Here is a 14,434-nt window from a genome sequence, read left to right as displayed (position 1 = left end):
TCATTTAAGAGGCTTTGGAGGACATGCTCACCAAGAAGCACATCAGTCCTCAGGGAGCTGGCTGGCTCAGGCAGAGTCCCTGACCTGCTGGTCCCCTTATCAGCAGGAAGGGCTCATTAGGGAACGGACCAGAGCTTCCTGCTCAGGACCGAACCTTTTGTGTAGGGACTGCTGCCATGGAGAACCGCTTCCTAACAGCCAGAGGAAACAAAATATTTTCCTTGGGCCTCCGAGACAGAGTGCTGTGGGGTGGTTGTCAACAAAATGAAGTTGCACTTGTGACGCTGGGCAGCGCATGCCATGCACGGGCTGTTACTGCAGGATAAAGGTACTCCCAGTAGCATCACTGCCTGCCCCCAGAGCTGGGGACAATTCAGAGTGGCATAAGGCCCCTCTGTACAGTATAACTGCAGCTGCCCTCCAGGCTGTCCTGGCAGAACTATTTTAGCAAACACAAAATCTTGCATCCTTCTAATCAGTGTGACATTGTGCGGAGACCACGGCTCGTGCTGGCTCCCCTCCAGCCCGGAGCACAGACGGAGGCTGTTTCAGTAGCAGACTCTCCTAATGCATTTGCAGCAGACCAGCCAATTACGTTACAATATCTGCGTAAGGAGCTCAACAGGAGCTTAATTGAAAGAGCTGTAGCATTCAAATGACTTTTGATACTATGAAGACATTAACGATTCCAACCCAGCACTAACCAGCCCTGTCTGATGCTCGGCTGATGGGTAAGGACCTGTAACACGGGGCTTGGTCTGCAGCCAAAGCTATGCCCATTAGCACAGCACCGCAGCTTCGGCCAAATGCTGATGGAGCTGCCCCTTCCCAGTTGGAAGCTGCAGCAACTCCTCACGTGAGCTCTCCTCCACCCAGGGCATCCACACAATACAAAACAGACCTGCTCCTGCCACTGCAGGACTACATATGTGCACCAGAACTCCGCAAACTGTTCTCACATGGACTAATTTGAACCTGCAAAGCACTATTTGCAACTATTTTTTTTATTGAAAAATATCATGCATACTCTTCATATATGTATTTTATGTTGCTCTTGAGTTCTGTAAATGTTTTGCAATAACAAATGGGCTGGTTTCAGATGGATTTTGCTACATCAGCACAGAACCAGTACACCTACCCCACTCCAAGGTGGTGGGCTACATTTAATTTGGTATCCTAGTGCTGCCACTGAAAAGCAGCAAGAAATACCATTTATAAAGCTGTAACTGTCTGCACTGTATAGGGTGGGGGGAAGGTGCTCTGCTTCTACTATTCTCGTTCTTGAACCAATGCACAGAAATCAGCAAAAATGCACACACACAAACGCACACACAAGTTGTCAGCGAGCTCACATGCCTACATGGCTGAAAAGCATCTCACACCCCAACAGCAGGCGAAAACAAAAAATAAAAATGAGAAGGCATGATGCTTTTGGTACCCACATCTAACATGCTGATGACCTGAAAGCTGCCAGAAGCTACTACAAGTCGGTAGCTGTGGCACATAGGATGCTTGCTGGGCTACGTCTTGGGTCACACGCTGGAGCATTTTAGAGTAACACCCTGTATTCCACCCATATTTAGCCATGGAAATAAGTGTGACTACTTTCAAACACTCTCCCTGACTTCACTGGGTTCAGCTGAGACGTTTCAAATAAAACAATAATGACCACAGCTCTGGGCTGGGACCAAGCACAGACCATTTTTATCTTAAAAGGCATTTGTTTGAGAACATTCAAAGCTGCTAGAACCAACAGCACTAAAGCTATTTCACCGTGCAACCTTAAGAACGTTGACAGCTTTGTCTGCAAAACGACAGGGATTAACTGGTGACCAATCCTTAAAAAAAAAAAGTAGTTAGAAAAAAAAGTGCTGGCAAACAGAGGAGAAATTCTTCCTCTCTTCTGAGGCTCACTCATTCCTCCTTTGTCTAACAGCAGATCTTTTGTTCAGGATTTCAGTTGTGAGCAGCCCCGAAGTACGCAGGGAATGTCTTCGTTATGACAAGCCCTCCAGACTGGTGCACGGACTCAGTTTTAATCGGCAGAGAAACCACTCCAAATCATGCCAGAGAAGTACTGCTAATGGAATTGTTCCAGCGCTAAAGGGATTTCAAAGTGAACGAGTGTGGATGGTGGAGCAGCTGGTTGCGACTCCCAAGTTGCTCTTCACAGTGCGGTGTGTCACGCAAGGAGGATCTAACACCCTGAGGACCCTGGCCTTGAGAAAACAACACCCAGTGCCCACCCCCCCCAGCAATGTGGAGTCCCTGGCTCTGTCCCTGTGATCTGTCGACAGTCCCGGTGTTCAATCCCGATTAGCTTCCCACTGTATCAGATCAATGTCAGGCTTTGATCAAAACGAGGTGAGAAAGGCAGGACAGAAGTAGGGAGGGACCTCCCTCCTCCCCGAGCAATTAATCTGACAGCTTTAAGAATAGTTCTGATTAAAACAAATACACTGTGTTCCACTGGCAAATGTTTGCAAAGCTCAGCAGCCCAGGACAGGCTAAAGTTCTCAGGATATTAAGTCAGGGTGAACAAGCATCAGGGCTCCCTAGCACAAATGCATCACTACAATGAGCAACAAGCTCAAGCCCAGCAGAGCTGTTGCTTTGCAGTGCCATGCAAATTAATAAATAGTATGAATATAAATATATTATCTTCCAGCAGAAAGCCTGGCCTGGCAGTATGTGGGACTATGAGGGACAATACACATTTGGGCACTGCTACAAGCAGCCATAAAACCAGAATGAGGGTTTGATCACCTTTAATTGCTTTTGGGAAGTGTAACATCACCGGGGTATCCACCACAATTACCTTCCCTGTTCTATCCCAGATGAAGAGCCAAACAATCCAGATCAAAGAGGGTATTTCAGGGGGTAAGGAAAGGAGGGAAATGCCTGACAAGCTTTAAAGATGTTTGCCATATAAAACCTGAAGTCCAACCCACGAGAAAGCAGGCAATAAAAAGTTAACTGATGAGAGGATGTGCTTTTCTTCCACTGCAACTTTGTAAGGCTGGCGGCTGACAGAAAAAGCTCAGTGACAAACCAGAGGACAGTACCAAGAGCCCAAAATATATGTAAGAGGAGAAAGTAAGATTATTCCATGTTGGGTTTTTTTCCCCACCAGGGCTTGACTGAAGCGTTTTAAATGCCTGGGGCTGGCAAGGCTACCTCGGAGTGCCTTCCAGCTTTGGCAGCAGCCACTTAGAAGAGCTGCCCTTCCTCTTCCCAGGGACCCATCTCACTGGAAATAGATTTCAATTCCCCAGAGGAAGAAGATGGAAACAGCTGACTTCTCCCAGCCACAAGCTCAGTCCTCACCTTCCAGCTGGAGGCGGGCAGAGGGGTAAGAGCACGACTGCCCTTCCGCCCACGCAAAGCGGGAGGCTCCCAAACGCATTTTGCAGCTAACCTCCACCTACCAGAATCTGCTCGGGAAGCCAAAGCTCCCACTGAATGTGGGGACCGCAAGCCGGCAGGGCTCCCACTACCTCCAGCAGTCCCATGGCAGGGCTGGGCTTTTCATGACACATCATCTCTGGAATTCACTGGTGAGCATCCCACAGCCTCTGCTTGGTACGACGCCAGAGCTGTTTCTCAAATACTGCGTGACCTACCAGCTGCTGAGGGGAAAACAGCAAGGCATACATCATCCAGAGAGGAGACAAGATCAGCGGGCTGCTGCTGAATGAACAAATGCTTCACAAAACTCACTCCCGTAGTCTTGTGTTGGAGGGAGCAGGTTCAGGTCCCTGGCTCTCCGAGACAGCCTGCATGACCTTGGGCAGGTCATTTAGTCCCTTTGTAGCAAGACTTTTGTCTCAAGAGGCAGCGCGCTATACGCAGCAGCGCTGAGCAAGGCAGGCAGGCTGCCAGCTGACGATTCAAACTCCTTCAGGGAACTGTAACAGTTACGCGGTAAACGCATTAACCATGGGAACAGCTTCCCAAAGGATGTGGTGGATCCCAAACTGTAAGTTTTCCCATTGCGAGTGGATGCCTCTTTCAAAAATGCAGGCTGTAACCACAAGCGCTCGCAGGGAGCTCTCAGGGAAACACCACGACCTCAGCCAAGGCAGGGGCTCAGACTAGGTGCCCGAACAGCCGCTTCTGACCTTCAAGCAACAAACCTATAAAATCCCTTTGTATCTTGCCATGGCAGTTCAAGCCTTTTTCTTGGCTGTGCTCATTTTCCACGTCTCTGGCCAGCCCAGTTTTCAGCTGTTTCTGTGATCTGCCCCAGGCCAGCTAAATTCCCTTTGACCCAACCTGTTGAGAAATCCTCTAAATCTTGTCAACCCTCTAGCTGGTTTTTGTTTTGTTTTGTTGTTTTTTGTTTTGTTTTCTTTTCTTTTTCTTTTTTATTACAAATCAGGTATCTCGGTGAAAGTTTCTCTGCCTCTTTGCTTCAGATTCTGTCCCCCCAGCACTAGTTTCTTGGTGAATCTCCCAGATGAGGACTAGTGAAAGCCTTCACAGCATGCAGTAGCCAATGACCCACGCTGCTAGAGACAGTTCCTTCACCATCCTGCCTAGTCTCGGTTCCTGGAGAGCACTCCTTGTCAACAGAGAGATTTGACTCTCACCCATAGCACAACCCCTCATCTTCTTTAACTTCACCTGTGACAACCGCATCGAGGGTCAAGGCTATCAGGCTCTGCCTTAGGAGCTGCTTCAGGCTACCCGACACACATACCGCAGCACGCTGAACGATGCTCAGCACCCAGTTACGTGTGTATTCAGAGTCCTCTCCTGTTGAACCAGATGCCTCAAGCTGCTCCAAAACATTTGGTGGTTTCCAGTGGAGAACAAGCCTGTGAACAATTTTGATGCATTTCAGATGCTACTGAAAATACATTTGAAGGGAAGAGAGATGTAGATGCATTGCTCCCTTGGATTAACGAGGCCCACGATCTCCTCTTGTCCCTTAAGGAGAGATAACACTTCATTTTACTGAAGTCCACCGAAACCAGCCTGTGCTTGTCAGGAAGCTGGAGCAACCAGGTGCTGTGCCCCCCTCCTGGCTACAAACCACGCCACAGGGCTCTCCAGCACCAGGACCAGGCTCCGCAAATAGCCAGGTGCAAGGAGGTCATGCTGAACATCCCAGGAGACCAGCAAGAAACCAGAAACCTTCTGCAGGAACAAAATAACTCCCTTATCTGCCTCAACCACAATAATATTTGGATAGAGTGTTCTTGTCCGTATCTGGACTGTCATCTGCCGTTTCAGCAGCCCTGCTCCAAGGTCTCTAGTGACTCTCAGCTGATCCACGCGTGCACCTTGGTGGAAAGGGTTACTGTATCATCCACAAAGTTGTCCCTCTTTTTCTTACCTCTTGGCATTACAACTTCTAGTTCTCTTCAGGGTCTGTAATCAGGGATATGAGGACCTGATTCATACCCAATAAAAAGTCATAGCCCCCTCCACGATATCTCTGCTACAGCGCTTCTCCTTCTGAGACTCTTTTCCTTCCATTAACCAACCTAAATGATCTCCGTGAGCAGAAAAGCCCAAGCAGGGTGAAGCCTTGCCAAGGGAAGAAACTCTCCCATTATTCTCATCCAAGAAAGTGGCACAAAGGAAAAAAAGACCAGAAGGGATGGCTCGCGTCCCTGGGTCATGGCAGAGAGCTGGAAAAGGCTCATCTCCAGGAGGACTGAGTGCCAGCACTTCTTTTTTTAACTTAGCCAGCAGCTGCAGAGTTTAAGCTTTATTAAAAGCCTATTTTGCCCTTGCTGCTGCAAAGGAAACCACCTCCCTCCTCTCCCCTCCCAAATAAAAGGCCAAAGTCTGCAGACAGATTCCCTGCAATGTCACCTTAGAAAAAGGTGGCAACTTGACCCATCTCAGGGGGACGTGCAGCACTGAGCAGCTTTACTTTCACTTCAGGATACAACAGAAATATACTGCTCCCACGGCTGATCCTTGCTTTGAGGCTTTATTGCGAGCAATACAACAAACCTCCGTTATTCTCTGATTACAAGTGTCTGGAGCAAGAAAGGAAGAGGTAGGCAGGGAAAACAGGCTGGATTTTGAGGCTCTAGGCACCACTCATTACCCACTGTCTCCCACTTACTTTGTTTGCAGCGTTGCTCCATGCAGAAGCGTGCTCTCCTAGAGACACACACTGTGTGACAGGTCAGAAAGACCCCATTTAAATGCCCTTCCTACAATATATTTTAGCAGAACACAAACAAGAGGCTGTGTTATTTGTCAGGTCAGAACAACAAGAGATGGAGAGCACTGAATTGGCTACCATTTACTAAACACTGTTCTCCCACAGCTATTCTAAGCCTACCTCAATTTATTGATTAATCTGCTGGATCAGTAATTTAGGCGATTTGATGGTTAGCATTTAGAAGCGTGTGTTTCTGGGAAGGCTGAAAACCTGCTTGTGATTTACAAAATTACTGTGGGGTCTCTAGTGGCTTGGGCATTTGTCAGAGGCAGGTGTTCTGCGTTAGCCATATTCTCCCTTCTCTCCCCACATCCAGTTTTAATATCAGCAATAAAATACCAAATGCTCCTGCAGCATTTACTCTAAAAAAGCAAAGCAAGCGTGAGTCTTGCCCCGCTGCCCATTTCTAGCCTGTTGCATCCATTACTTGTGATATTAAGGCTTTAGGATGATGTACATCAACTAACTGGGGTGGGGGAGAACGGAACCAGAAAGCATCCAAATAATCCGTGCTCCCACACACCCTGGGGAGGGTGCCCTGAGCCTCCCAGGACAAGGAGCATTCCTCCCCTGCATCCGTTCTTGTGGAGGACGGGGCCAGGGGCCAGCCTAGCTGAATAAACCAGGGCAGGATTTGAAGAGAGGAAGAGCAAGCCTGCCTCTGTTTGCAGCTAGCCCCTCCTTTCGCCCAGCCCTTTCTGACTCTGACCCCAAGCTGCTGCTATCTTTCAGGCCTGGGTTGCGATTCCCTCTGGAGTCTGTCAGTAGAGCTCTTTAAAATGGCAGTGGGAATCCTCGCTAAGCAATGGGACCAACCACCCTTCCTCAAACACCGAGCGCATCAGCTCCAAAACCCTCCCGGAGCTTGCAGCGTCTCTGCAAGGCAGGCAGCGAGCCTCGCTTCAGCTGGCTCTCAGCGTGGCCCATTTCATAACACAAAAGGAAGCTTGAATCCCTCAGGGCTCAGATTTTTTCCAAACTGAGTAAACACACGCAAACACACATTATTTGCATGCACAGCAACTGGGACAAAGGATCTGTGGCCAGGTAGGTGTCTAACCGGTGGTCCAGGCATGCGGTAACATGTATGCAATCCTAGAAATCTTGAGCTAAAAGACACTTATCTCTAGACTGACTCTGTGCTGCTTCCAAGTCTCGTTTCAAGATTAAAAAGCACCCTTTGTTGTTTGGAATATTACCATTTCAGAAAAAAAACCACCCCTGCTCGGACCCCCCACCCCAAAGGTTTGGTTTGTAACCCAAAACATTGGCGCCTTAATAGCAGCAGGTCAAAGCCCTCCAGTCATTAGGCAGATTATATTTAAGGGCCTTATGTGCAGCTGATCAGAGACTTATTCCTTAAAGGATTGAAACGGCAAGACAGCGCACCTCGGCAAGCAATCTCGTTTAATAGTCAATTAGCAGAGATGTGCTCTTCTGGGCTAAAATCACCGCAGACAAAAAAAATGCACCACCATCAGCTTTCCTCCACTTCTGCTATTACATCAAGCCAGCTGATCCACTCTTTCAGCCCACTGTTAACTGGCAAGACTGGGATGCATCTAAAAGTCACCCAGCGGTTTTATCTCAACCAAGACAGCAATACTCTCGATGCTACGAACTTTTTACTTTTTTTTGTTTAGACTAGAGGAGGACTGGATGGACTCAGAAGCCAAGAGAAAAACCCCAGCTTTTTCAATACTAAGCCTTGTCTCCAAGCATGTAATTAAACCAGGGTGAATTACAACCCCCCAACAGCAGCTCCCCTTGCAGATCTGCGCTGCCATGCATCTGGGAGAAGGAAACAGCTAACTAAAGGCAGATTTGCATAGTGTTGATGTTTTAGCACCAGCCAAATCACAGACAAGGGCAGGCCACCTACATCCAGCCACATGTTGCTAACAAGCAGCGCTGTGAACCAGAGCACACACCCCAGTTTCACAGGCAAACGGACACCAGTGTAACCAAGAGCACATGGGAGCTCTTCTCTAGAGCTGCCAACCCCAGTGTTCAAAAGCCATGAGTCAGCCTCCGCACCCCCTCCAGTCGAGGTTAGCTTAAAAGCTAGACACTGCAGAAAACGAAGAAAATCAGAACCAGTATTAATTTGCCTCCTAGTTTCTAAGCCTTAGGTTAAGCCAGCCAGAGCGGCTGTCCTTTCCTTCCCACAAAGAGAGGCAGAAACTTTCCTGCAAGCTGAGGTTCTTACCTGATCGCTTTCCCCCAGGACCTGAGCATTTGGAGGAAGATTTGCCAAATATTTTAAGACTTGGCAGTTCATTCAAAGCTAGCATCTCTCCCTCCCACAATCAATCAAATATGACACCGGGTGACTCGGGATTTGGAACAAGAGGCTTGTGCTAGCTGGTTACGAGTAGACGAGAGCTGTTGTCCACAGCTCAGCCCAGAGAGTCTGACGGAAAGGTTTATGCCACCGGTGCTCTTCACTGAGTCCAATTTTTGGGGGTTTCAGCAGGGAGACTAAAGGCTTAAACTGTCCGCAGGCTGTGAATGACCGTGTTGTGACCATGGATCATGCCAACGACCCTCTAAAATCCTCTGTGCTGGGGGAGGTGCAGTGCGACGTCACACTGCAGAAAAACAGGGTTACTAGTGCAAACCTCCGAGAGGCAGCAAAAGCAGGGCCTGAAAGCTGCTGAGACTGGTACAGCAGCACTGACACAACAGAAGCCCCAGAGATTTTTGGGAAAACACTCCCCTGATGCAACGCGAGCAACCTGCGGATGCAGGAGAGGCAATGTAGAAGGTCTGTGCGTCACGTTAGGGCTCCTCCTAGCTCGTGGGTTACCAGAAACATCTCTGCAGGCTGCAACCTACCCTGGGGACTCGGATTTACTCTCCTGCCTTGAAGAGCGGGAAGAACACAAAGATGCCCAAAGCCTGATAGCCAGTCTGGTGTCAATGTGCAAGGAGAAATCGAACCTTACTTTCTCCTCTTATCATTGCCGTGCTGACTCCGCACAAAGGTAACAGAAGCAAAGCAAGACTGCCTGAATGCCCTTTTTTCAGCAGCAGAGCTAAACAAGGCCAATTCCGAATGGCAAAAGGCTGCGGAGTAAAGCTGCCACTAGAGACGATCGTTTTTCACAGTGTACCCTCGCCTGAACGCAACACAAATAAATTGATGGAAGAAAAACTGACAGCTCTTGCCATTTAAATATACGCCTAAAGGCACAGCTTAGAAGCAGGATTTTTATGTCATGAACAAAAACCCCTTAGTTTTCTTCTCCCTCACAGCAAAATCCTACAGGAGCAACTCCCACGTGGGGTGACGCTTACCTGAGTGGACCCTCTCACGTTCAACTCCACGGAGAACAGAGCAGACAGGGAAAGCCTGCGTCGGTACAATCCCAAGTAACCACTTCAGAAGGCAAGTATTTATTTTACCTGGTTCCTCTGCTTTTATGAGTTTGAGGCAGAATTTCCCTGCTGGCTTCCTGACCTGTTTGCACATCTGGTTGAGATGAAGGTGTGAAGCACCAAGCACCTCTTCCAAACTCAGGAGGAGCAAAGGACTGCTGGGGCACGAACACGTGAGCAGAGGGACCAAAGTGAGAGGTGCTGCTGGTTTATACCAGGAAAGGTGATCCAGAGGTATAATGCTCAGGGTTAAACCATCGCAAGGAACGATGCTGCACTTCAAAAGAGGATAGACAAAACCCCTCAGCCCTCCACAGGTGTGAACAAGGCACTCTCTGGGGGTGAGAACAGCGGTACAGAGAAGTGAAGGATGAAGGAATGGATGATCTCCAGAGGTCCCTTCCAACCCTGACCATGCTGGGAAGCCACACAACAAATTTGGAGGCAGGGCTGAGGAGAGCTGGTATGTACTGGCTCCTAGCTACATCCAGCTACCAGGGTCACCTCCTCTTCACCTTGCGCTTCTTGCCTCCAGGCCCTGGGGCTGTTGCAACTAGATAAGCTAAAAAAGCACAGGAATCAAGGCACAGCAACAAAAATCCCTGATCTGGAGTAGGCGCGCTGTTGAGTTACCTTCAAAGAAAGCTTTCTCAGCCAAGCTGCACATACAGGCAGCATACAATCCAAATAAAAAAATCAGACAAATAACAAGAGGGCACTTTTAGCTGCAGGGTTTCCCCAAGGCCTTCACCCCTCATGGGTTGGCTGCACCCAGAGACGCGAGGAAAACCCAAGGTGGCTTAGATCATGCGAGGAGCGGGATGCACAGATTCACTCCGTGTCCCCAAAGCAGGGCTGTGCCTGGGCTGCTTGGCGCTTTGAGCACCCTCCAGACACACTGCCTTAGTTTGGGCTGAAGCTCCCCACGTCCTCCTCACCCACATCACATGCATCTGGTGATACAGAGGGTGCTGGGTCTGGTGTGCCCAGCTCTCCCCCACACCCCCAAGTCTACTGATCATGAAGTCAGAGCTTTCTATGTCCAGTTAAGCTATTAGCAAAGCAAGCATCCCAAGACATGAGTTAAGTCTGTTATGCCACACACAACCAGCTGACCATCAAATTCCTTCAAAGCAGCTCCATCGCTTGTTTCAACCTGCCAGCGTAAAGATGAACGGCTGGCACGAGGACCTTACATACTGTTTCAGGCTGCTCTTGAGAAGGTTGTGTGGGAACTGTTCACACCCTTCTGAGCACACGCTGGTGTGAACGCAGTCTGTGTGCTACTCATTCCTACGATCATGCGGCTACAGCAAGGGGAGCATCTTTTTTCCTGCCACATGTGTCTGCCTTAAAGGGGACATGAAAGCTGCTGGCTTTGTTTTACACTGGGATCCATGCCTTTCTCCTCCCTTCCCACATTTTTAAATACAGACAGCTGGAAGCCCTTCTCCAAACTATTTTCCCCAGCTTCTTTCTTTTTTTGTTTAGGATCATGTTAATCTGGTCCTCTCTGACTCTGCCAGATAATTTTCCACAGATCTCAGGATAGTTATTTTTTGATTGAAGGGCTGGAGCACCACAAGGCTAATGAAGATATCCTTTCCCCCAAAACAGTTTGATAGTCAGTGGAGACAGCAAAAGCAAGTGACTAAAGGAATCTTTCAAACCTTCTTGCATTACAAGCGGAGAGAAGAGTTCATCTTCCCCTTTGTTGTTCATGCCTAAAGCGTGCAAAGCCCCATATATTTAATTCCCACGTACGCTGCTCAGTCTCCTGCACTGCAAGCAAGGCTATGTCATGAGAACTCCAGCACAGCACATCCTTAGCCATCAATTTTGGGAACCGGGGCAGGGCTGTGGTAAGCAGCAGACCAAGAGGGACATGGTTTTATTCCCTGTAGGATCTCCACACACTCCCCTACCCCCACACCCCACTCAGAGGAAGCAGCGGGGAAAAGAAGCATGTTAGGCGCTTCAGTCTTTGGTCTTTCTCATATCTGCAAATACAAGTTTCTTATTAAAAGATAAAGAAAAACCCCTTTCATCCTCTACGCCCCAACCTAATCTTTAAATACCTAGTGAAATATAAGTAATTGAGAGATGCTTTTAGCAGCTGTGGGCTCAGTCATCCCTTTCATGTACATAGACAGAAGCTGACTAGGACTAAGGGTTGCTTAACTTAAAACTGACAAAGTGTGATCGCCGTGCCTGGCAATGAATATTAAAAGCAATGACAAGATTGACGTTATCTAGCTGCACTGTAGCTTCTATTTTTTTCTTATTTAAATGCTCCACTCCTTCAGTTCTTACTGCAAGGATCTGAGTCAGGAAAATACAGCTCAGGCTGACATCTTCCAGAAGTGCCTGCTAAAACCCAGCTTTCGGGGTGCCCAACTTAAGACACTTAAAAGGGCTCAGCTAACAAAGCAACACGATTTCCTGAGAACACACATAAATAAAAACACTCCTCGCGTGTCATGTGCTGCACACACGTTCGAGACTTCAAAGCGGCACCGCTTGATTTTTCTAAATGTAGGGCAATGTTGCTAAACCACCTTCTTCACCTTTCAGCCAGCTCTGCTCCCCGCACAGTGACTGCATAGCTGCAGTAAGGAACTGGAGCTCTCCCACACGCTCCAGGGACCACGTTAACTATGGTTTCTGCTCCGAATGATGACAGATGTTTCCCTGAATGTGCAGAATTCAATTTTTCCCCCTAAAGAAATGTCTTAAAAGCTGCTAAGTGGCTCTAACTGAATGAGCAGTGGTTAAACAAGGGCATAAGACAGAACAAGCAAGTTGCCGGAACGCTTTCTCTCTTTAAATAGGAGGAGAAAGCACCATCGCCTGCACAGACTCGTACCAATGCCCAGACTGCTCTCACCACAAAATGTATACCTTGCTTCTAGCTCCAGCTCTTTTAATCACTGCTCACAGTTGCTTCTTGGTGGGCTGGGTTAAAGAGCACCTTCCCTCAACTGGGAGTAACATCCTCGCACAGAAAACTAAAGGCGAAGGTCAAATGGTATTGTACACCATTCCTCCTAACCCAAAAGCTGTACTTCAGCTCTCACGTTCATCAGAGCCACCACGTCATCCCACCACAACTTGCCCTGTGTTTTGTAGTGGAGGTGGGAGCTGTTTCCAAGTAACAGGGCTAAAACCTTGGGCTGCCCAAGGTCGCAGAGGATATCTCTGCTGCAGAGCATGCTTAGGCGCCTCTGCAGCTGCTGCCCCAAACTCTGCAGAGAGTACACAAAGCCTCTCAGGGGATCCCCTCATACGTTAAACCCGGGCCAGCTGGTTTCTCTGCAGCTGTAGAACAAACCTAAGCAGAGCTCTCCTGTGGGCTGACAGCCCCACCTATTCTGCAGCAAGGATGCAGGCAGCAGCAGCACTGCTTGCCTCTCCATAGCTGAGATGCTCTCCCCCAGCTCCCTGGGTTTTGCCTCTCCACTGCTTTCACCGCACAGTGAAACACGAGCATCGCTGGTGGGCTGGTCCCATGCTGCCACCAAGCCTCAGCGCTGTTCTGGATTTACCTCTTCAGGCTGCCTCACTGAAGCAATTTGATCACTCCAGAGAGGCAGGGACCCACCTTTTGCAACCTCCTTCCCCTCACTCCATCCTTCAAAGAACAGACACATTTGCTATCAGTCAACCAAGAACAGTGTTTTTCTCAGCAGATCATAGAATGGTTTGGGTTGGAAGGGACTTTAAAGACCAAACACCCTTGCCATGGACAGAGACACTTTCCACTAAACCAGGTTGCTCAAAGCTTCATCCAGCCTGGCCTTGAACACTTCCAAGTGGCTTTGAACGCTTCCATGTTCTCCTTGAGCATCTGGTCATCATAGTTTGTGCTCTTAAATCTTTCTTAAGTAATAAGATGGTTGCTGAAAGCTGATGGTCAAGCGCTTGCACAGCAAAATCTAGCTTGGCCTGGCAACTTCACAAGTAGGATATTGTTTTATTGTACGTGAAAAAAGGTAAGAAAGCCCAGCACTGGTAAAAAAAAAGTTAAGAAAGCCCACATAAACAAGCTGACTGTACATAATGGACATTGTTAGGTGTCTGAATAGGTCACTGACTCAAAGGAAAGTTCAGCTCCACAATGCAGGTTTTGAGCTCTGAATACCAAGCAGAAAGCATCCCTGTGCACTCATACCCCATGCATTCAGCGCAGCTGGATCTTTTTGTATTTCTCACTGTCCATTTCCTCCTGAATTTCCCTAGTTTCCTTCCATTCGTATTATGAGCCTTTGTTCTTTCTCTACCCTCTTCCTCCTACTATTTTGAAGTGTACAGATGGAGTCTAAGGGTGGGGAAGCAAGCAGAGTCACAGCACGTTAGCAAAACAACTTTCGCAGCTTAGTAAAAATAGCATAAACCAGCTCTACCATTGTATGGAAGTAGTGACCCCTGTTGCAAGAGACAGGACCCTGCCAAACTGCAGCTACAAAGAATTTTATATGTCAAGAAGTTAAAAATAGGGCCCTTCATGGAATTAATTTCATCCTAGTATTCACTACTTGTTCAAACCTTGTACGTTGGGCTCGTACCAGGACTCCCACCATCCATCATGGTGGAATATTCTTCTTCCCATCAACAGGTCTCAAAGTACCACAGCGGTCTGCGCAGTAGTTATCCCAGCTTTGAACACAGCTTAACTGAGACATCCTGAGCAACCGGTCTGAGCGCCCCTACAATCTTTCAGCATAGGAGGAAGGTGTTCACACACTGACAGGCTGGGTTCGGGTCTGATGCTGACAAGCTTCTCCTTCAGACTCGGACAAGTCACAGATTACCCACTAACGAGACAGATTTTGCAAGAGACACCTGTGAAAAACAAACCCAGAAGCT

General features: G+C 48.3%; 1 protein-coding gene across 4 annotated transcripts in view; it reads right to left on the bottom strand.

Annotated features, from left to right (window-relative positions):
• The window catches only part of CFDP1 (craniofacial development protein 1), a 66,811-nt gene that overhangs the window by 15,684 nt on the left and 36,693 nt on the right, over positions 1 to 14,434 (bottom strand). For 2 of the 4 annotated variants that reach the window (XR_013931914.1, XM_080410899.1), the window contains one exon: positions 4,703 to 4,820. The exons of the other annotated variants lie outside the window; for them this stretch is intronic. Coding sequence is in view for 1 of the 2 variants with exons in the window: in XM_080410899.1 (XP_080267025.1) it covers positions 4,723 to 4,820 (98 nt within the window). In the remaining variant the exon portion in view is untranslated. Of the gene's footprint in view, positions 1 to 4,702; positions 4,821 to 14,434 lie in introns of those variants that run through there. 4 annotated transcript variants of the gene reach the window in all.

This window comes from Falco punctatus, assembly GCF_963210335.1.
Source record: "Falco punctatus genome assembly, chromosome: 14".
Classification (NCBI taxonomy): domain Eukaryota; kingdom Metazoa; phylum Chordata; class Aves; order Falconiformes; family Falconidae; genus Falco; species Falco punctatus.
The sequence above is the reverse complement of the archived record's forward strand: the minus strand, read 5'-3'. Positions and strand labels throughout refer to the sequence as shown.